General features: G+C 39.1%; 1 protein-coding gene across 1 annotated transcript in view; it reads left to right on the forward strand.

Annotated features, from left to right (window-relative positions):
* TACC2 (transforming acidic coiled-coil containing protein 2) overlaps positions 1-24,046 on the forward strand; it is a 133,436-nt gene that overhangs the window by 4,838 nt on the left and 104,552 nt on the right. The window contains exons 3-4 of the mRNA XM_067299616.1: positions 7,381-7,553; positions 17,869-23,643. Of these exons, the coding sequence (XP_067155717.1) occupies positions 7,381-7,553; positions 17,869-23,643 (5,948 nt within the window). The remainder of the gene's footprint in view (positions 1-7,380; positions 7,554-17,868; positions 23,644-24,046) is intronic.

Raw genomic sequence — 24,046 nt, forward strand, 5'->3', positions numbered from 1 at the left:
ATCATCTTTAAGAAAATAATTTAGGTACTCGTCAGGCCTTCATGCAATTGTCAGCAAAGGGACAAAGGAAGATTAAAAAGCTACAGTAAGACTTTTGGAGTTACTAGGATAACTGGGAATTTTCCTTTGCTTACTGAGCATAAACAGAAGAAAGACTGAAGGTGAAGAAAGACTAAGTGTTAACAAGAACCATGAAGCCAGTTCTATAGCTGTGTTTCATTTAGCCTGGTGCAGACTCATTCATCTGCTATGTATAGTCTCACAGAATAAGGCTGAAACATAGCAAGTTGTTGAGAAGACACTTTTGTTGATGTTACAGGACCTGAAGATAAACAGTTCAGTGCTCTCAGTAGGCTGGAAAGATCCTAAACATGAACAATGAAGCCTGAAGGACTGAACTGCTCTTGCTTTAGCTGAGAGGAAATTGTGTATTCTATTAAGAATGCTAAACCAAGGATAAGATGGTGACTAAACATATATACACAAGAGTGTTTATTTTTACATTTGAAGCCAGAGCCATTTCTGCAGGTTTGGACTTACTTCTCTGGAGAAAAAGCAATTTTTTTTCCACTAAGAAAAAGTGATAAGGATTTTCAATAGAAGGTCACAACCAGAATATTCAAATACTCATTACTCTACTGCAGTTCCCATTGCCTGTTGTATTGGTAGGAAGCGGCTTATATGAAAATTCTACCAAATGACATTTTTTGCATTCCTGGCTCTTCTATTTTTTTAATTAGAAATGCCATGAACCTAAAATTCTTTTCCTGTGGGAGACAATAAACCCAGCTAGAAGCAATAGCCAATTACTGATTAAAAAAAAAAAGAAAAAAAAAGAAAAAAAGACTGCCATTGCAAAATTCTGCATGGAATCTCCCATAAGGACAAAGACTTTTTGCTTTTCTCATATGATCATTTTGTAGTTGTGTTCACCTAATTAAGAAGGCCTTTCATCAGCTATAAGGGCAAAAATCCAAGAAGTGGTCATGATGGTCATCACACTCTCTAAACTGCTTTACCCTGTTATCAGCAATGGGCAGGTGCTGAATAATGCAGACTGCTGTAACAATTTGTTTATTAAAAGCAGAGTTTGGTTCTCTTGTGATGTGACAAAACCAAATTTCTTGTGTAATTCTTCAGATCTTAACCATCACATGATGTTCAAGCCTGGCTCAATTGTCAGTAACCAGTTTCTTACTTACACATCTTGTAACCAGTAATTTTGTTGACCAGTGTTTACTGATTTGATTGAAAAGTTCTGGTTGTTAAAGCAATATCCACTGGTTATCTAATTTTTATCTAATTCAGTACCATTTCTCCAACCACTAAAGATACAAACAGTGAAAAATCTAATTTACTAGCCAATTATAGTGCCTGCAGAACAGCAGGAAAAGCCACGAGAGCAAAAAAGTAGCTCCTAAAACTGCTCTGTCTTCAAAAAAATTACAAGAGCTATTTTACAAGTATGATTTCCCAACCGTGTGACCTATACAATTCTGTTATTACAAAAGACTTACAATATTTAACCTTGAAAACTTTACTTTTATCCACTTTTCTAGCATAGACTGGGATACTTATGTCTCATTGGTAGTGATTTCTAGTAGGTGTCAGGGCATTAGGTGGAGGTTTCAGAAACTGTTTTGTTAACTTGGGTGTGTTAAGAATCACTGCAAGCTATTTTCTGATGTCCCAGTTTCAGTTTTAAGAAGTGGATTTAATACTGAAGTATAATAAAAAGAATGAGGAACAGCCTACAGATTAAGGCTTTGAATGAATAACTTTCCACTACCCTTTCTGCAGTCAGTCCTGCAGTGAAAAGAGCAATCGATTAGATGCAAAATATTGCAATAGAACCTTTTCGACAAGTACTGCGGGTACACTTTTTTTGGCTTGATAATAGCCTGCCGAGTCACACTTGTGCAAGGCGTTTGGCTGAGGAGGTGTGCGGCTGCTGTCCTTAACGGGGACCATATGTTCATCCTCCCGGTTTGGTCAGCGTGGCAGTTGTTCCTGAAATCCGAGCCTGGGTGCCACGGGCTGACCTTTGCGCTGCTTCCCGGCATTCACCTGCGCTCACGTTGCTGGCTCCACTGTCCTTATGGAGGAAGTGGTTGGCTTGGAGTGAATGGGCTGGGCTGGTAACAGGCAAGCTTTAACCCCCCCGTAAAAAAAAAAGTTTGTAGTGGAAGATGTGGAGAAAAATAAAAGGTAAGTTCTGGTTTATCGACAGAGACTTTCAAAGGTTTGTTCTAGTCCTCCCGCCCTCCAATAAACACAGGGAGTTAGGGAGAATGGAAACTTAATGTAACTCTTCAAAGATTGCTTTCAGCTGCAGTCAGAGTTATGGCATGTTCCAGCAACTGCTATAAAAGGACGTGTTTAATGGAGGAATGTTGCAGAGGGGAAATGTAAAAGGACACAACTTTTTTTGAGAGAAAGGAGAAAGATAGGGAAATTAAGGGAATTCACTTTTGGGAGGGGGGGAGGGGACTGAGTGTGAATACTAGGTTTTAAACCCGGATCTGTTTTGTACTGTGTGATCGGGAGCCTGGTGGCTTGTTGGGAAACACACTGCTGTAGCAGCACAGAATGCTGTTGCTATGGCTTTGAACCAGGAGCCGGGAGTCTGTGTTTTGGGAGCTGTGCTGTGAACACGCTCCCATGTAGAATTAAAGGAATTTATTTCTGGTATGATAACTTTAGCCAGGGTATGGCAGCTCACATAATCCTTTTGGCTACAGTGTTAATAGAGTTCTCTCTTTAAACTTTTAAGCTCCTGTTCAAAGACATCAGAAAAGTAAAATGATCCTGTAGATTTATTTTGTGTTCTTGCAGAGAGTCTAACCTTTGTGGAAAGGTTTAATGCAAAGTACATTGTGTATTTCAGGAGAAATAGATTTATTCATTTAAATATGGTACAGGCTCAAAGGAAAATAAAAGTACAGGTTTTATGTTCCTTCTGTTGTTTGTATAGTCTCTGTGAAAAACTCTTTTTTCATTATGCTAGACTTAAATAATTCTGATTTTTAATAAATAAGTTCTCAGCAGTTTTTAAGTCTTTTAACTAAGTAACTTTTTAGAATCTCAAAATCTTAAAGTGTATGCCACATTTAAACTGAATATAAAGTAAATTTAGCTGCAAGCTTCTTACAGTAAATTCACTTCAGAATCTGTATGTGTTGAAACTTCAGTGGTAATTTCTCTAATAACAGCTTTCTGATGATAGTTTTGAGCAAAAAGTAGTCTTTTGTAGTCTTTCTAATTGTTTTCACAGATGTTAATTAAAAATAGTTCTGCAAAGCTAGGTCAGCTACTGAGTTGAATAACTTTGTACCTTAAATTTGAAAAACTTAAGAGAGAAATTAAATTTTGGTTTTGCTGGCTGGCATAGATTCACAGGCCATGTTCCTTTGTGATGACTAAATTAGTACCTTGAATGTAGATAACCATATTTAAAGCTTTTCTATATCTTGGAAGGTTAATAGTCCCTCTCTCACTTAAATATCTACATTAAGATTTATTTTTATATTGTTAAAATCCTCCTTTAAGTCTCTCTTGAAAATATTTCCTGGCCATATGTGCTCTTGCCAGACTAAGTGAAAGGATAACTTTACTTTTTGATCATTCGAACACCTGACAGCCTGGGAAGAAAGGAAGACGTGTGTCAACAATTCAAACTCCTCCCTTCTCCTACAGGAATTCTGTTGTACAGACAGGTTGTTTTAATATATGTTAAATTTGGTCATGTTTGAAAGTCAGAGAACAAGAGTCAGATTTTTCCCTAGCCAATTACAGTTGCTCAGGAATAGCTGTGAGCTGGACTGTATCTTCTTAAATAGGAGATCACTGAAAGCACAAAGCAACTGAAAGAAAAAAAACAAACAAACTTCAATTTATGGAAAATGTTAAGTGTAATCTTCAAGTTGTGCACCTACCTAACCTTATGAGATATATATTGCTGCTATCATTCTTCTTGTCTTCTCTGCCCCATCCACTGTGTTTTTCTTTTAATATAAAGACTTGGTGTAACAGATGATAAAGCATCCAGGTATAGTGTTTATTTAAAATGTGTATGCTAAGTAGCCAACTTGTGAACTATGGAGTTAAATAATGAAAATAAAATCAAACAAACTGCTACCAAAATGATTCTGACCCCATACTATAAAGCATCAGACCCAGGAACTAGAAGGCAAAATAGCCTGACTCCATGTTGCGGTTTCAAACTCTCCTGCAAGAATTGTACTGCTAGCTTGTAAGTAAGTACCAGATGTAACCACTGTGTTATGTTTCATCATATTTGTTACTGCTATTTGAGTTTTGATGGTAATACGCTGTTAGGTTTATTATCTGACAAGCTGATGAGTAGTGTTTCTTCTAATACCATAAATGAGTACACCTTGCTGATTAAATTCAGGTTATCATGTGGCTCTTGGGATTCCTGGCTTTTCATGGGGATCTATAGAAAGGAATTTTACTTTCAAGATTTGTGTGCAGGAGGCATCCCCGTGATGCTGTGGCTCTGCAAGTGGGATGACTTCGGGCCAGTAAAACAGAGAGGATGGTAACCTAAAGGAGCCCTTTGTGTGAAGTGGTTGATCTTGTGAAAGAGAGAGCAATTAGAAGGAATGTGAGGGTACAAAGAGTGCAGTAGGTTAATGACTTAATTCTTTGCTGTGTTCCTTTGTGCCTTGGAAGATGACAGAGGCTTTAGAAGGAGCAGACAAAACATGCAGCTTTTCATCTTTTGAAGAGAGCTGTGAGCTGTTCTTCCTGCCTAGCACCAGAATCAGCTGAAGCAAAGTTGAGATGGCGGTAGTAGTAGTAGAAGGGAGGAAAAATAATTAGTTCTCACTGCTCTCACCAACTGCTGAAGGCATCTGGACAAATTTGTAAATTGGCCTAATTTCTTGGGGTTCTTTGTGTGGTTCTCCCTACTCTCCCTGTCCTGCTTCCCCGCTTCTGGGAAAGGAAAAGAGGTCATTTTTGTCTGCAAGTGGCCTGAAAATAATAATTCATCTAGTTGCTACTGTGAGGCATTCATCTGTAACCCACCACCCAGACTGACCCAAATGTAGCTCTCACAAGAAGACAGAATACATTGACTAAACTAGAGCGTGGCACCTTGGCTGCCTCACATGGCTTGTTGTGAATTGACCGACCTGCTGCCCTGCTCGTCTTGCTTCCTTGGTGAATCAAGTCCCGTTCATACTCTGAATACTGAGCAAAGGTTTCCATGGGGTTAGGTCCATCTAGTTGAGAGAGTTCCTCTGCTGCCAGGATGGAAATGCCCTTCCACCCCAACTTGCTGCATTCTCTGGAACAGTGATAAGGTTAACAGGCAAGAGGGGAAGGCTCTGAGTTGTGGGGATAGTGCTGTCACATGAGTGGCCGTTGGGTCACAGACATGTTCCAGCAGGGCTATGTGTGGTTGCAGAAGTCACTGTTTTGTTTTTTTAATACTTAAATTAATAATGCATTTTCACAGTTGTTTCTGTATGCACATATCTGTGCATGCTGAAGTGAACTCTCCACAAAAACTCATGCAAACAAAACTAAGGTTGCCCAAAACAAAGCACTGAAAGCAAAACAAAACTCCCAAACCTAAGCAACCTCTATTGTCTTCTGGCTGGAAAAAAACAAACTTCCTTGTTTAAATCTGGAGATGTTCTAGTAGGTTTTTGCTGTATGTTGTGCTTCTGGGGCCAACATATATACTTAGATAAATATTTCAAATGCCAGATGTCAGCACATGCTTGGTAAGTGCTTAATAATCATGAAACCAAGAGCCTTTGGTCTCTCCCAGAGGAAAGTGATGTGATAAAGGAGATTTTGCAAACAAAGCTGTAGTGAAGGGGATCCTCCAGGGAAAGGCAGAGGATATGAGAGTTAATCAAATTTGCCTTAAGCCTAAAGGAAGTCTCTTTATATTTTCAGTTTGCCCTGACCTTTTCAATTGCTCATTACACAGACTTTTCTTGTCCACTGGGTGTCTCTCACTCCTGGCTCTGATCAAGAGAAGTCTTTAGTTGTGTGACAGCACACCATGTTCACACAGAGAGAAATACAATTTTATAAACAATAGCTTTCTGCAATGAAAAATTTACTGACTCCTTCTAGAACAAAATATAAATTTAAAATTGAGAATAAAATTAGGGGAACAAGAGATTATTTGGAATTGTGTCCTGTGCTTTTCATCTGTGACATTTTTCTGAAGTAGCTCTCCTGTGGTCAGTACGTATCCTTATATGTCTTTATCCTTAAGTATGCCTTAGGCTTGTTACAATTACAGTTAAGAATGCTTAAAATGATGGTGTGATTGTGTGTTGAAGATGATCTGATTAATCAGTTTTGCCTCTCTTTCACTATTGCTTGATATGCAAGAGGATTTGAAAAGGTAGCTTCCTCCTTCAGACTTCTTCTTTGCTTGACGCTTAATTCTTTCTCTCCAGTTCTCTTGTTATAATTGAAGAACATGCTCAGATACTGTTCAAAGCAACTGTTATCATCACTTCTTTGCCTTCTAAAGATACTCCTGCCAAATAAATTCATCAGGAATTTGCCCCTACCTATTGTAAGCAACTTACAGAACCCTAAGGGTTTGTGGGCACACCACAGTTACAGCTCTGGCCTTTGCCCAAGACTCTGCTACCTTCTAGCTCCCTAGAGCAAAACCAAGTTTGCAATACTAAAACAAAGCAGTGCTAAGGAAAAGGCATGTCTCCAGCTATTGGTGAAGACCCTGCGTAAGCATTTACCTTTGAGAAGAGGTGATACAGCATTACCAAATTAGCATAATAGCATTTCTGTAGCTGTTACTACAGAAATGCAACATAATGGAGAATCAAGCCCTCCATTTCATTTCAGAGAAGTTCTGAGCATTGTTGAATTGGGAGGGAGATAACTTAGAGTTGGGTTCAAGTGTTGGGACTTGATTGAAGTGGGCTTTATTTATTTGTCTGTAACTTGACTCCAAAGATGCTGCTAATATTACAAGTGTCAAAGTTTATAGCTTGTTTCTATCCTTTCTCCTTTTTAAACTTGCTTAGCAAGGAAGCATTTGCCAGGCTTGGAAAAAAGAGAAAATGATACCCTCCTTGGGTCAGTAAAGGCCCTGAGTAGCTTTAGAGCAATTGTTGCATTCTTCTCTCTCTGTTCTTTTTCTCATTTTTATTTTTGGCTCAACCACTTCCTTCTGTTTTTCTGTAGTTAGAAAAGAAAATAGCTTGGCTTTGGAACCTGCAAGTTCCATCAAAGTAGTGAAGTCTACTGCAGAAGCTGTCTGTCAGTGGGCAGAACAAAACCCCTTAAGCTACCTATTCTCTAAAATTTCCTGTCCTCCAAAACAGCAGTAGTTGTTTAAATTATTCTTTTTCATTCTAGAGCAGTCCACAAGATTCAGAATCAGGCCAACTTCCTGGTAATGGGCAGGATATAAAAAGGAGCACTCAGGAAAAGAGTATAGAAAGATCTGGAGGTCAGAACATCTCAGATCATCTTCCTGCTGCTGTGCCACTGGCTGAGAGTATCTCCCCATTAAATCCAGGACCTACAAGGTAAGAAATGAACTTTCTTCTTGTGATAGGAATAGAATTTAAGCCCTGCTGTTGTTGATAGTTGGGGATGTTTGCTAAGTTTCTGTTAACTGATTTTCAGAATCTGTACTCTTGATGGGTGATGATGCAGTCTTCAAAGTAACCTGACAAAAACGAGGCTACTTACTGTTTACTAAACTGACTTTCTCTCTTTACTACATAGCTATAAACAAAACTCTAACTGTTGTAGTAACCCTTGACCTAAACTTCCTTTGCTGTTTGCTCGTACTAATAAACTCTTATCTGAGGCAGAGAAACATTGAGAAATATTGAGAAATCTCTTGTATAGTCATATATGATTGTGCAGTAAGATATAATTGTAAATAGAATTGAAAAATGCCATGCCCAGCTCTTTACAGCAATCCTATGGTACTAGAAACTACCAACTTAGCTAATGCTTATTAGTATCTTACACTTCGAACTTCTTAAAATTCACCAGATGAAATAAATAGGACTACTTTCAGAGTTGAGGTATTTAGCGCGATTAAGGATGGCGGAAAGTAACATAATCTGGATTTTATTAAATGGCCCAAAGGGAAGATTTTCTTTGAAGCATTGATACTTTTTAAAAAGTTTAGTCCTGAATTTTCTCACGTTACCAAGGCTTTCAGCTGCTACAATGGAGAAATTGTCTAATACCAGCATGATTTTAATATGGGGCTGCATACATTCCAGATCATCAGTGTGACCCAGGATACAATGATAAATATAACTTATAAGGCATAGCAGTGACTTGCTGGTATACGGGTAGGATTTTTAGGCTGTGGGTATCTTTTAAAGTGTTAATACAAGCTTTCATTAAGATTGGTAGTTTACAGCAGACAGACTGGCCACATCCTTTTCAGGTGGACTATGTGTGACATGAGCCTTCCTCTGTTCCTGCCAGCCATTCTCCTGGCTATCTTTTTTTGATTGCCACAGTCTTTGAAAGGTGTAATCTTGAGAAGCAAAAAACAAGAACAAACAGAAGACAAGTAAAATAATGCTCTTCCAGGCTGGGTGGCGGGTGTGTTTTTCTGTTTGTGTGTGTTTTTCTTTTTTCTTTAGAGATGTTGAAAATCGAGCATAAAATTACTGATGTCGCGCAATAGTTTGTGGAAGTTTAAGTCAAAGTGCAGGTAGTAAGTAAGGTCATAACTGACAACTTCAGGGGAAACTTATGCAGAGAAATGGCATGGTGTAAAAAGTCTTACCAATAGAAAGCAGTTTACAATCTGTTTGGCCCGGCTTAGGAGCTTTTACATTTCAATCGATTGTCATACTTCAATACACACTGAATAAGGTATTTATTTTTAATTATGTTTCTTTGAGAGTGTCTTTCCATTTTGATCTCAAATGAGGGAAGCCCCAGATGTCATTCACATGAGTTAGAAAAATTTGAATTTGGAGTTATCTAAAACTTGAGCAGAAAGAGATTTTTAGACGCATGTGTTCTTGTTGTTTATTATGGCTAACATATCACATGCATCCTCTAGCTTCTAGTTTCTCTAGACAGTATCTTGTATAATCATTATACTGTGCATGTGCCTAATGATGAGTAACAATGCTGTCCTAGATGGTAAATATAAATTTCTGGTAAGCCACTGAAAACATGTGATACATTGTGATTTGTGTCAGCAACACAGTCGTTTCCTGCTATTTTTATCAATACAGAGATTTTATTAGGAAAAAGGTAAAAGATAGATGGGGTGAAAAGTGATGAATATTCGTAATTGCTGAATTTTGTATGTAGGCCTAGCATGAGTAACATTCTTGCAAACTAAAGTGCTTTGTAAAATGGCAATATGATGGGTATTGTGTACTTAGAACTGCTACTCCACCATGTCCGTGCACCCTTTGATAGACAGATTTGTGCCAGCATCCACCTAATGCAGTGTTTGTGCCAAATTACAAGACCTGCCTTAATATTGCTTCCTTGGTAGGAATGAAGCAACTGCAGAATTCCTCTCAGAGGGTTTGAATTATATATTCTTTTTCTGATCAAAAAGCATCTCTATATAATCACTTTCTTTTCTGCATTTTAAGACGTATACACAGCCTCTTTCAATGTCTGCCTGTAAAGACTTTTTATCTAGTTTACCAGGAAACTGGAAGAGACAGTACTGTTGTTAAGTGGTCAAAATGGAAAACATGCTTTCAACTCCCTGACTTAACATTAAGGCACAGGAGTGAGTTTTATCACAGCAATTAATCTCTCTGTAGTTCATTTTCTGCATCTGTAAAATGGGTATAGAACATTCAAGGTTAGTACATTAAATAATTTAGTACCTTCCAGGTTAGGTACATTTGGTACATTTAGAGCAAGAGAATCTCAGATGTCACTAGAAAACAGAACGAAATATGCAGAGATTTAAACTTTCTGACATTCACCTGTTCAAATATAAGGAACTTCGATATACTACATCATCAGATCCTGATCTAAGAACCCTGGGGAAACAGAGAGCTTTTTATCATTGCTGTTATGTTTGGTTCATCTTTAAATTCAAAATATATAAAATAGAAAGTGTGTGGGGGGGGAAGGAGGCTGTTTTTTTTTTCTGGTCAGCAACATCCTCCTCTGCTATTGTCTTGAAGAAAAATAGCAGGTGGCAAAATCAGATCAAGCAATCAGGAATGAAACTGTATTCATCTATGCAGCAGGATTGTTTTTCACTTTCACCAAAGCTGATGAAAGCCTTTCTTGATGAAGTGCATGTGTGAACACAGCTAGAAAAGAGGGACGAAATGTCCTCAGTAGGAGGGGGAAAAGTGTCAGCGTCATGTCCTTCCAGTTTCTCTAACTATTCAGATGTGGGAAACAGTTCAACCCGAACTACAGAGAGGTCTATATCATTATGGGGCAACTGGAAGGACATGGTAAATTTCTCAGAGTCTTGTCTCCTGAATATTCTGAGATTTCTAGAATTCCTCATGGATCTCATGTCTTCATATGGGTGGACCTTTGTATCTTCATCCTGTGGGCAGGATTGGGCAATCCTACCACCAAAGATGGCTTGGGTGGGAAACCAAGCTACACAGTCTTGGCTGAAGACCTCACTGGCTTTTAATACAGTAAGGTCTGTCTTCTGTTTTAGTGGTGAATTCTCCCTTGGGGATGCAGAAATCTATTATGTGTTGCTAAACGTACAAGCAAGTGCTGTTCTTTCTGTTTGTTTCACTAATTTTGGTGGCCTTGCTTTAGCAGTATGAGGGGGTGCAAAATTTGGCCCTCAAATTATTATATCCGTGCTATTTTTTTCAAAAGCTGTCATTCTAATACTGATGCTTTAGCATACAATAGTACTATTGAAGATTCTTACTACACAGGTTTTTAAAAATATTTATCTTTTATCTCAAAGTAGCAAGTATTTCTTTTCTTTCTGCTCTAGTGGTGATAGAAATAACTGGTTAGTAGTGTCTGATTTGAAGCTAGCAGAACTCCAACAAGGAATTGGGCCAGATAGTTTTTTCTTTGTGAGTCTGGATTTTAGAGGGGGCACAAGTTCAGACTAAGCATGAATGGAGAAATAACAAACACTGGAGCTGAGGTGCGGTGTGTGAGTTTACATTAGTGTCAGCAGTTTTTGCATGTGGCCTTCTGAAAGACTATGCTAACTGAAGAAGCAAGTAGTTATACACTGATGTGGTTTGAAACAATAGACTGAGGACACCTAACTTTAACACAAGCCTATGCTGTCAGCCACATAGCGTATTAAACTACCCAAACTAGTGTTGGAGCAGACCAACTGTAGTAACAAAGTCTGTGGGATGGAGTCTCTTATCTTGGGTTTTAACTATTTGTGGTTTGGCTGCAGCTAATGCCCAATCTTGCTTTTTCTTTTTTCCTTTTTTTTTATATTAGCGTTAAGTATTTCTATACTGTTCTGTAACCAATTTGCATTCTTTTTAAATGTATTGCTCAAAAATGGCATAGCTATAGTTCTTCAGGGCATTCCTTTTCAAAATACAGATATTAAGAACACTTAGACTTACAGTCTAGCTGGCTAGAACAACTTTACACTTCAGCATGCAAAATTATAACTCTTCTGTGAGATGAGTGCTATATGGATGAGTCAGATTGAAGGCATTCATAAGATTCCTGTTTCAGGAAACATATTGGATGGGCAGTAGCTCAGGCAATTACCTTTTAGTTAGCCTTATTCTGTAAAACGGCTGGCACATGCCTGTTTTTGAGTGACTTTTAAGTTATCACATCCTGCCAAAATAGGAACGCAGACAATAAACGGAAGAAGCCTTGATGTTTCAGACTACAGTCTGTTTATTTTTAACTCTCACTCCAGTATACTGCTTTGAACACATTTTCCACTCTGAAATGAACTCTCCTGATTTTAAGAGCATATGATCAGCCTTATCCTGATGGAGTACCTCTGTGAAAAGTGTGTGGAAAACTACCACGTTCTCTCTTTTCCAGTCTTCTGAGTGGCTTTCTTCCATCCTCCACAATTTCTCTGAAATTGTTTCAGTCAGTTTTGAATTCTCATGTTTTGGGATTCCTAATGTCTATGACTCTCTTACCTAAAATACTCTGCTTCAGCCCAATTTTTACCTGTTTGTCACTGGTCCTGTATGTTGAAAAGTGTCATCCTCAGCAATTATCTGTTAGCCTTCTGTGTGCAGTAAAAATGCTGAAGATTTAGAATAGTTAGCAAGCTTCGGGTTTTGCATTGGTGTCTTTGTAAAATGTAGTCATATTTTTCTGCTGGTGCACACACAGAAGGAAAACACCTGGAGAAACCCTTTGCTTCTCTTGGGTAGAATTGTCCAGCATTTTCCTGCAGATTTAGAAACAAGTAGGTATAGCAATTCATAAGGTACACTTAGAAGGAGTACAGAGGAATAAGCACTTTTTGTGGATGAATTTGGCTACTTTCCCCACATTGTGCTCTGGACAGATCCTGTGGGATCGACAGAGCTGTCAGACTGTCGTTACAGAATAAAAAGCTAAAGTCGCTGCACATCCTGTAAGACTGTCTGTTCAGTGCTGTGTTTCCTGCCAACTCTCCGGATGTCTCAAAGAGAGACCAGGAGCCAGCCGTAGAACCAGAACTGAAGATTTGGCCATGTTCACTTGCTGTGGCAGTAGTACAGTTTACTTTTTTTAATGTTAGAATAATTTAGTTTGGTCATATTTAAAATACTGCAGGCCTTGCGTTTTATTCTGTGTGGAACAGGGAGGCGAAAAGTGATTTGGGAGGGGTGGGGAGAAGAAGAAGGGGAGGACAGTTCCCAGGAGGATCATATAGATGGTTATTCCTGCCCCACTTCTTCCCGAAAGCTTAGATATACAGGGAGGGCAGGAGAATCTGGCTGCTGTTCGCAGCCCTTTAGCAATGATGGATTTCTCATGTGTTTGTTTACACTGAAAAGTTCAAATACTGTCCAGCTCTGCCTCTAAAATTATGATCATAGAGGGAATGTGAAAATGATTTTCATGTTCGTAATTAATTTTCATGCAGCACTCATTAAGTTAACTCAAGTCCTCCAGTACATTGTGTCCAAACAAGTGAAACCAAAATGTAGATCCTGGTCTCTGACGTGTCAGGGGAAACAAAACAGAAACATTTGAGAAGTGGGTATACGTGTGGTGGTTGCAGAGCTAGCTGTGTGTTTGTCCCCTTCAGTGCTGTCCAAATTCAGCCTCAGATTTCAGGCTCTTATACTCCTGGGGATATAATCACTTGGCACAGGCTCTGAGTTACGTCAGTATGGATAGCAGCTGTATGTGACCCCTAGGTTTCATAGGCTTCAGCACTTGTTTTTCTTTCCCCTCACAAGTGTGACTGGTTAAAAGAACAGTCAGCCTTTCCAACCAACTGCTGTATATTTTAGAAGCAAGCTAAGGAATAAGAAAAGGAAACTTAAAATAATCCATGATTTTCTGTTCTTAGATTATCATTTCTTGTGGATTATCACGTAGGCTAAACATATGTGGGCACTGAGTGATTGTGCCGGTCTGATTTTTTTTTTTTCCTCCCCCCACCCCCAATTCAGAGAGCAAATGCTCGCCAGAGAGCTTTCATCTAGCTACTCTTCTCCTGGCCCCTTGCTTTTATGCTGGGTGACAAAAGACAGTAATGGATGTTAGGACTTCAAATGTTAATGGCTGATAGATGGGGTATGTCTTGTAATCCTGAAGTATATATGGGAGATGCAGTATAAGTCATCAGTTCCTTAATATCCATCATGATTTCACTCCCCAGTTAAAAAACAGCCAATACAGTCCTAATAAACATCTGAGTAACCAGTAGTATTCTTAAATTATTCCAGGATAATTCTAACCTGTCACAATATATTCTGAAGGTGCAAGACGTTGACTGCAGGTATTAAAAAATTAATCAGTAAGTTTGCAATTTTCTTAGAAATAAACAATTCCTCAGTAATTATTTATATAAAACAAACACCTTAGTCATATAAAAATTTAACTTATTGTTGTTTGATGTTAAAACTGGAGGGATAGCATTCATATGGTCCATGTGTTACGCCAATAAACTTGCAAATCCTTAAATGTGTGCTTAACTTTTAAGACATGGGAAAATTTTCCATTCATAGTTCTTAAGTGCAATGAGACACTCGGGTGTTTCAAGTTAAATATGCACCTAGATCTTTGCATGACTGCATTTTTTACATATCATCAATTGTGTCAATGATTATTCCTAGCAAAGTGGTTCTTTATGCCCTAACCTCTACGAGAAATATGAAGAACTCCTATGTTCTTTTATGTTTTCTCATTTGCATATGTTTTTTGTTTTAAATATTCCCATAGAGTATGAATTTTTTCCTTAATAATATCAAGCAAGTACAGATTACAGACAAAAGAGAGAACTACAAAAAAGAATGTAAACCTCTGTATAAAAAAAAAAAAAAAAAAAAAGAGGTCATAGCCTCTGTGGATCATACTGAATGGGTTGTCTGAAAATGCATGCTCCATGCAGGTAATTATTGATTGCTAATACATTTTCATGGAGATTGGGTTTTACTAAGAGGGGAATTATCTTCAGCCTGTGGTGTGATTCTTTTTTTTTTTTTTTTTTTTTCTTCCCTGTAGTGTCATTCCCTCTAAAAGGAGTGGAAGATAATGGGACTAGGTGTGACCTCAAGAGGTCACCTATTCCATCCTACTGCCTTAAAGCAGGATCAACTGTGCTTAAGTCACTCCTGGCAGATGTTTGCCTAATGCCTAACAGAATCTTGCAGACAGCACAACAAGATTACAAAAACTGAAAAGGAAGATGTAGGATATATTCCTTGTATAGTTTTCTATCTTACCTATATCAGAAGGAGGAATGTAAATTGAGATATTCTAAAAGACTCTTGGATGTATTTTATTACAATTTGAAAGTAAAGCCTGACATTTCTATGTTATAGCCCAGAATAAAACATCGAGGCAAGATGAAGTAGAATAGAAGATGAACATGTATTACTTCATTTCAGAAGTGATAGTTTAAGTTGCCATTACAGCATGTGCCAGCACTATCACTTTAATTCTGTTCAGTGAGTGCACATTAATAAAGAAAAAATTGTCCCAATTTCTTCTTGTCATCTTGTCCTGAATAAAATGAACAGGGTTCATTATATCAAACACCAGAATTATAAAACACCTTATATCAAAACCCAGGATCATAAAAGGATGTTACATTTGTTATAGTTGATTCATAGTGATGAACAGTTTGTTCACAGGATTGTCATCTCTACTTGAATCTGCTGAGTTAGTCATAATTTTACTAATATGAATCTTTAAAAGTTGCTGTTAGCATGGCAATAGACAATACAGGTTTTAGCAATCATATTCTAGAAAACTTAACCACTTAAGACTTGTTTGGAGCTCTTCTGTATTGGATAGCTGCAAATATAAATCTAGTATGCCAAAGTCATGTTTGTAAAGGTCTTGGAGAAATTTTGGACAGCAGGAATCTGTCAAATGCACATATATAATGATGTGTGGTCTGTATAATGCACACTACCAGTGTTTCAATCCCACACTTTTTACCATGCTTTTTCATAACTCAACTGATAGGATTAACAATGAGTAAAGAATAAGATCTTAAAGATGAGTGATAAGGAGAGACTGTAACTGTAGGTGCTGTTGTTTTCTACTTCTTCTAACGCTCAGTCTCATGAAGGTTAGAGGGCTTTTCTTTTTCTCCCCCTGGTTCTCCACTTGTCCTTTATATGAATGCTGTATCTCTGACAGGAGCCTGCTTCCAGGCTGAAGAACCTTGGACACACAACTGTTTATGAACAATTTACTTAGCAAGAAGGTAAACCTGCAAAACGGACAAATGCTGGAATGGCAATTTGCTCCCACTTTTTCATCCCCTCTCCAATTCAATTTTGTGGTTTCTGCCCCTCCTCTTCTAATCAAACTTCCCTGAGCACAAAATTAATGTCAAATGATAAAGTTTATTCCTTCATTAGGGAAAGCCTCCTGGCATCTCCTCGTTGTTTGGTCATATCCCATTATGCACCATGTTGCCAGTGATCGACAGATACCAAGCATTGCATTGCCATCTGTGTTGTTCCAAGTGTCAGCGAACTATATATGGAGAAGTATTTTCAGTGTGCTAGGAAAAGAATTCCTTTGAGCAAAACAATTTTTAGAAGTTGAAATAAAATGTATGGGTGCTATAAAATAAATAAACTGATGCTGAACATCACTAAAGCTTGGTTAAGCTGTAAATTAATTGTATCTTATAAACACTTTACCTTGGATTTGAGACTTACCTTTAACATAGGCAAATTTCAATAGCTCATTAAAGACTAGATCACTTTCCCCCACAGTGGTACTTAATAAGTTTTGGCGGGTCTAAGATAGGGTAGTGTTCATTTTTTACATGCAGCCCTCTCATAAAGAAATTTTGTTTCATTAGGCAGTCCACAGTATAAGGATGGCATTTTGTATACCATAGCATAGCCCAGTGCTCTGTGGCTTCCATGCTGCTTCAACAGTTACTGAAGAGCCAATGTTTGTCTAAATACAGACCTGAAGCTCAGGGGCCAGAATATGTCACTTGCTTCTCTCCGTATCATGTGTTCTGTGCATAAAACTAGGAGAGAGATGCTTCTCAGATTTCTGGAGATAAGTTAAAATCCAATCTATGCTTGACCTTACAGAAGGTGTTCTAAGCACATCTGTAGGGCACTTGGAATTTCTAAAACACAGCCTGTTACTGCTAAATTGTGGTAAAGCTTTGTTGACAAGTTCATCATGAACAAACTCTCTATATGCAGCTGTGGACTGCTCCCCTTTGAGCACACTACCTTCCCATAGATTTCCAAACACTTGACAACATGATGTCTTTATACCTTGCTATGGATGGAAGGGGATGGAGGACATTTATTATTTCTTGTCAAGTGAATGACACCCTCAAGAGACTTCTTTTTTTAGAAATTCAAAACCAAATATAGAACTGTACATATTTAATGCCACATTACTTAAGGAAGTAAAAATATGCCCAGGCTACTCAGATGAGATGAGGGAGAGAACAAGGTTAACCTATTTCATCACCTACAAACCTGTGGGTGGGGAAACTGAGGCCCACACAGTGCACATGAAAAATATTAAGAACACCTTCAGGTTCTCTGCAGTTAGTGCATCCACATCATTGCTGCTTCCATTTTCTCTACCATATCAAATCTTCAAGGGGTGGGAAAGAAAGATCATACAAACACTGCACTGAAATCAAGCACTGCAATAAAATGACCTCACAGGGTGTTTATTACTGTAAGACAATGTAGTTCTGTGGGGGAGACCTCTGCCCTTATGAACGAATTATGCTGAGTCGTAGGAGAAAACACTTGACAGATGGGCCCTTCTTATCTTCTACTACACAATAAAGATATAGCCATGTAATAGAAGTGATTATAGATTGCACAGCCTTTAGCTTTCTACAAAGTAGACCCACTGAAGGAAAGATGAAAAACCTTTTTTGAGATGCTAGTATTTTTTCCAGTATTTCTGTCTCTTTCGCATGTTGCTCTGTTAGCCTTTTGGGGGGGGCTGGGGAACACTCTACTAATTAAGACAGCCTTTGAAGTGGTTAAAATGCATGCCATGAGTATGATAGCTGTCAGGCAAGACTGAGGACATGTTTTTCAGTGTAATGAGCATTTGAATTACTGTAGCGTGTCTCTGATGGTTTGGCTCCTGAAAGCAGATTGTCAGCTTCTCAATGCATGTGCTGCATGGCTTTAAACCTCAGTGGCATGAATTGTTTTTACTCTCTTCTTCATTTTCTTTACTGACATGAAAAAAAATAAACATTTCCATTGTTGGCAGCATCAGTAATGAAGGCATCAGTAACTACGGTGCTGAAGATTTATCCAATCCAGATTCAAGCATGGTATCTTCAGAGGTGACAGGACAAAGCAGTATCTTGCAAGAACATGGAGAACAAACTAGCTCCAACTCCTTAAAGCAGGCTGCAGAAGCAAGAGAGAACAGTGTGCCTAGCCCAATGCCTTTAGCGGACTGTGCCAAAGAATCTGTAGCAGGTCTTACAAGCAGCACTGAGAAGTTACCAACCTCAGATTGTAATGAAACAGTGCCGTCACCAGATCCAGTGAATGACAAAGCAGAGGGAGTAGCATATACCGTATCAATGGACAGGAGCCCAAAATGTGACAATATTGCTGCTGCTTCTATGAAAAATAGTGAGAGTGATCCCAGAAACACCAGCTTGGAACCCAGCCCTCCTGCAGCTATTACAGAAATGCAAGGAGTTGCACAAATGCGTTTGAGTGAATTAGAACCGTTCTGGCAGCCTGAACAGCAGGGCGGCATGAGGGAGCCACATGTCATCATGTTTCCCCAGAGTAAAGCAGCAGATTATTTTACCACTCAGGAGGCCAAGCAGGAGCTAGGAGTTTTGGAAGTAGGTCAGCCACAGAGTGTAATGCAGCTAGGTAGACAGAACACAGATGGTAGAGAGGGTCTGCTAATGAAAAAGGAAACCTTAATCCTAAATTATCCAGCAACAGGAGGCACAGACAGTGAAAAATATGGAGCAATTGTGAATGCCCAGAGTTTCATTGAGAGGTCTGAGATCAATGAAGGCTGTAATCTACAGATGGGGGCTGTAACAATAGCTAAAGAGAATAAGGCAAACCCAGTTCTATCTGGAAGCAATAGGGAGCAATCAGAAGTTTGTACTTTAATGTCAGAGTTGCCTTTTAACCCTCCAAATCTCTTGCTGGCACCAAAGCCAGAAGAACCTTCAAGGGAATACATGCCTGGAAATGACTATCAAGATCCAGTGATAAGTGAAACAGTGAAAACAGCCTCTGAAAAAATAGAACCCACTTTTCAAAGAGAGCTTCAAAAGGAAGATGAGCTTGTTAGTGCCAAGCATTTCAGTGTGCCTTTATTATTTAAGCAAGAGGAAGAGCAAAAATCAGCTGTTACAACTGAGAGCCCAAAAGATCAAGCCAGTAGCAACAAAATCATAAAAGCTGATTGTGTGTCTAGAGACAGCACTGCACTTTCTGAAACAGAAAACATTATCAATCCAACGAAGGAAAATGCCCTGTTAGATAAAAGATTAATGAAAAAGTATGCATTAAGTACTTCTTTGAGCAGATCCACAGAGCTGAATCAAAAGAAAAGTGATACAAGTGTAACAGGAGAAAAAAACAAAATCGTGATAGAGGAGGCACAAGTGACAGAAACCAGTGAAGTATCTGAAGGGTCAGCCGAGGCAGAAAGAATAGTGTTGAACTCTAGTTGTAGCCACAACCAGGAGGTAAAAGATACCCGCTGGGGACACAGTTCCAAAGAATTCAGTTTTTTTGAAAAGACTTCAAAAGGTGACCTAAAGGAAGAAGCTGTGGGTAAGCATCTGAATTCAGACTGTAACTTTAAATCACCTGAAGACAATTCACACTCTCTTTGTTGTAAACCTGAAGGACAAATGAGTAAAGAGAAAGCAGCTGCCACAGATGACCTACAGAATAAGAGCAGCTTTCCACTTGTGGCTTCACTGCAGTCATCCAGGAAAGAATGTCCATTGAGTTTTGATTGCTTTAACACTGAAGCAGAAGAAAAAACTTCAGGCTTGCCAGGCTCTAATGGGACTGAAAAGGGTTGTTTAGCTAGTGCACATAGTTCACCGCTCCTCCGCTCCGAGAACAATTATATTACATGGAGTAAGGAGGATGAATCCTGGGAACAGGCTTTTGCTAAAGAAACTACATTAGTGTCCAAATGCAAAACTGAATGTCAAGAAAAGCCTGAGATCTACAGCAAGTCAGAAGAAAGTGCAGAAATATCCAAAACAAAACTTGAACTTCAGGGCTTAAATGAATTGGCAGGGACTATGGAATGCATTGCCATACAAACTGAGAAGGCCGCACAGTTTTGGGACAATAAAGAACAGAACAGTTACTTAACTGAAGTGCCTCACAGAGATGCAGCACAAGTACCTGCAACTGTAACTGAACAAAGCAGTGATATGGATGGTAAAGAAAACAAGGCTATTGAACAGGAGAAGCACCAAAATGCAGTGAAAAGTGTTATGGAGGACAAAGTTTTGGCACTGAAAGCTGAATGCAGATCAGATGTGCTGGTGCAAGCTCAGCAGGAACAAATGGCTGCAGGAAGTCACAGAAATATGCAGATGGTTTGTTCAGAAACCTCAAAAATTGTAGTAAATGCTACAGAGTTCACTCCTCAGCAAGTTCAAGTGGAAGAAGTGGGTGATAACAGCATCAGTGAAAATAACTACCCCTCTGAGAAAAACAAGTGCAGATTTGAGACCCTAGTATGTAGTATCAGGGGATTGCAAGAAAATGCAGATGTTCCAACTGCCCTTCCACAGGCAGAGCAAATGGAGAACTCAATGTTTGTCGCTGATGAAAGCAATTGGATTTCAAATACAGGACTCAAACAACAGAAACCTCAAAGCAATCTGGCAACTGTCACAAGAACAGACTATCAGGAACACAAAGCAAAGGCTCCAAAACCTGAGCAGTTACTGGAATTAAATGATCACAGCAACATACCAGAAATGTCTCTAAATATTTCAAACAACCTTAATAAAGAATCTCCTGTGGTAGATCCAGCACCATTCCGATGTGATTCCGACACCTCAAAAGAAAAGGACAAGGATAAAAGTACTGATATGGTGTCAGAGGATATGTGCAGCAATGAACACCTGCAAAATATTTCTGGTGTGGCCATGCCAAATTTGCAAGATTGCAACCATCAAAACAAAAATGATCTCAAGGCAGAAGAAAACTGTCTCAGTAAGCAAAACTCAAACAAGCCTAAGCAGGATAATAATACTTTGATCTCAGCTACTCAGCGTGAAGAAGCTTGTCATAGTGATACGTTTTTTAAAGAATCCAACAAGAATGAACAGCTAGTCAGCACATGCAGGATTAAAGACAATACTGGCAAAAGCAGTGCTACTGCTATAAACTCTCTTCCAGGGTCACAGAATTCAGTAAGTGCCACTAACATATCACAGGCTTTTCCAACTGATAGTGAAGTAGCATGTACTTATGATAATTCTGAGAAAAATGATCCTCGAGCACCTAGTCCAGAAACTCAAGAGAGAATGCCATTAATGGCAAAAAACTCAGACAGAGAAAAGATAGAGGCTCTGACTGCTGATAGGCAAATCATCCAGAAAGATGAAAACATGAAGATGAGTTGTGAGGACAGTGCTTCTGTCACAGAAACAAGCAATGTGAAAACTTGTACAAGTCCAGGGGCAAAAGGCTGTCCTTCACCTTTACAGGCACACAGGGAAGTAATTCCCACTGATAACTCCAGCTGCATTCAAAAGACACCAGGGGAGCCTGGTTATTGTCAAGGAGATTTTACAGCCCTTTCTACACTGACCTCTGCATTCAATCATCCTAGCCAGCAACCTGGCAACAATAAGAACAATGGTACTGTGGGGGAATTACTAAATAATGAGTTGGCAGGTATAGCATACCAAACTGCCTTAGAAGGTAATTCTACTTTGCAGATTGCTACAGGTCTTCAGGTGTCTGTGCGCGTAGGTCCTTCACCTGGGTTAAGCACAGGTAAAATAACAAATTCAGAAAACAGCTCTGCAGGGAATATGCATGTGAACAAGAAAGATCTTCCAGACCAAAGTTTTCGGGGTGAAGGAGAGAGAAGTTTAACCCTGCCAGAGACTTCAAGTGTGGGACAGATTACAGGAAGCTTATCACAGTTTAATTTTGAGAAGCTGAAGGAAGAGGTAGCTGCAATTAAATCCAGAGAAACAAAAAGTGATGTAAACTTCAAAGAACAGCAAAGTGACAGTTCATCAGAGTCTCTGTTAGCGCTCCCAACTCTAAAAGAGGAGCTGCTGAGCCTTTCATCTATTGGTAAACAAGAAGGCTGTAATGAGGAAATTGCAACCAATATCTGCATAGATGACAAGCACAGTAAGATCTTAGAGAAACCTGGGAATTCAGATAAAATGGAAGATGCTTTAAAGGAAAATAGTATTTCTCAACAGTCTGCAGAGAACCCTGGAAGAGAGCATGAGATTTTGACTTGCAGCTCTCTGAGCATTGGCTCCAGTCTCCCGGACTTCAGGGAGCATATCAGCCAGATATTTAAAAAAACTGTCCACAGTGCACTGAGTACTGAATTGCCCCAGCTTTTACCTGAAAATCATGCAGGCTTCAAGCAGAGTCCGGTGGTCAAGGATATGGCAGAACTGTGCAGTACAGAGAACTTTTCAGAATCAAACAGGGTGGGCAAAGCAATTTCTGAGAGCACCTCAGAAGCAGAGAGGCAAGAGTTGTCTTTAGCTACGGAGACTTCCTGCAAAATTCCCAAAGGCAAATTTCTACAAGAAAACACAGTGACAGAGCTGCCACTAGCAAGTCTCCAGGACAGTGAGAAAAATAGGCAGCCAGGTAGCTGTTTAGAAATGGTCCCCAGACTAGATGACTGTACACCTGCTGAATGCTCTCTGGAAGACCTGCAAAATCCAGACAAAAACACTGAGCATCTAGAGACCAGTGAGATGGAAAAAAAGGAAGGCATGTGTGCTAGTAACGCTGATCCTGAATCACTAATAAGCTTAGAGATAAAAAAGCAAGGATCTGCTTCATTGGATGGGGCAGCACCTGAGAACTTCACTGCATATTCTGCCAGTAAGCAACAACCCACTGTAACTAGTATCTCTACAGGTGGTGTTCAGAAAAGGGACTTAGACGCTGCTACCACGCAGGAAAATAATTTAATTACACACTGTAATGCAGAAACGGTTTCATCCAAAGATGATGTGAGTCTTCATAGCAGACAGTGCCAGGATTCTGAGCCAAATGAACAGGAGAAAAATGGGCACAGTAATCCAGTCACTGCCAACAGCGTCTCTGACATGGCATCTTCAGCGCTATTACCAGGAGGATTTTACAATCATGAAAAATCGCCAGACAATTTTAATGTGTTACCTGGGGAAGATCAGGAGACATATATTCACAGCAATTTTATGCATGAGATTAAGTCTCAGAATGACAGGCATATGATACAGAATGATCCAGTAAATAGGAAATCCCTGGAAACATCAGAAAATATGCAAGATTCACAGCAAGAAAACAAAGTTACCATGTATGGGTTAATAAATTACTTAAAAAATGAAGTAAGCCATGATGATTCCTTTCAAACTGACTCTAAACTAGAATCTAGCAGTGTGACTGAGGGAGATGTGAAAGAAAAGAGCAACACAGTGTTAAGCACAGCAAAGGCAGGAAACAAAAAACCTGGAGACATCCCTAAAACAGGTACTGCAAGGATGTTAGTCACTGGCGAAGGTGACTTGGCTTTAAACACAAGCACTGAAGAACAAGAGATGGACCTATACAAAAATTACTCTCAAACCATTCCTGTGATGGAGCAGGGTGAGTGTTCTGCATCTACAGATTTGACTGTTGTTTCTGAAAATCAGCAGATCAAGACGAATTCAGAACATGAACGCTCACTTCAGGATGCCAAAAAAAAGCTATCGGCGTTTGCATTTATTGAGTCTAAGGAACTTGACCTCAATGAACTTCAAGACTCGGCTGTGGCAGGATTACCAACTGAAAGGTATTTACTTTAAATTAATATGTGAAATGGTTGTCAGGACCCTGGGGCTTGATAGCGATAAAATTTTCAAGACAGAAGTTCATTGTTTGGGAGGGCATGGCACTTACTCTGTTCTTACATTTCTATTGAATTTCTGTTGCTTTTAAATGTGAACTAAGTGGAAGAAATTTGAAATAATGTACAAGGGCTAGATATAACAGAAGTGCTCTAAAACCTCAGAACAGTTCTCAACTATTCCATTTATTGTTTGAGATTCCTAAATTTATCTGTGATGAGTCACTTATGGATCCCCGTGTTCCTTCTTGTAGCCTAAAGTGTGGCAACCAAGTAACACTTCTTAGCCTTAAGTTAGTAGGCTTTTGCCTAAGTTTTTGTGACCCAGTTAAATTAGATCTGCAGAATT

This window comes from Apteryx mantelli, chromosome 7 (genome assembly GCF_036417845.1).
Source record: "Apteryx mantelli isolate bAptMan1 chromosome 7, bAptMan1.hap1, whole genome shotgun sequence".
NCBI lineage: Eukaryota > Metazoa > Chordata > Aves > Apterygiformes > Apterygidae > Apteryx > Apteryx mantelli.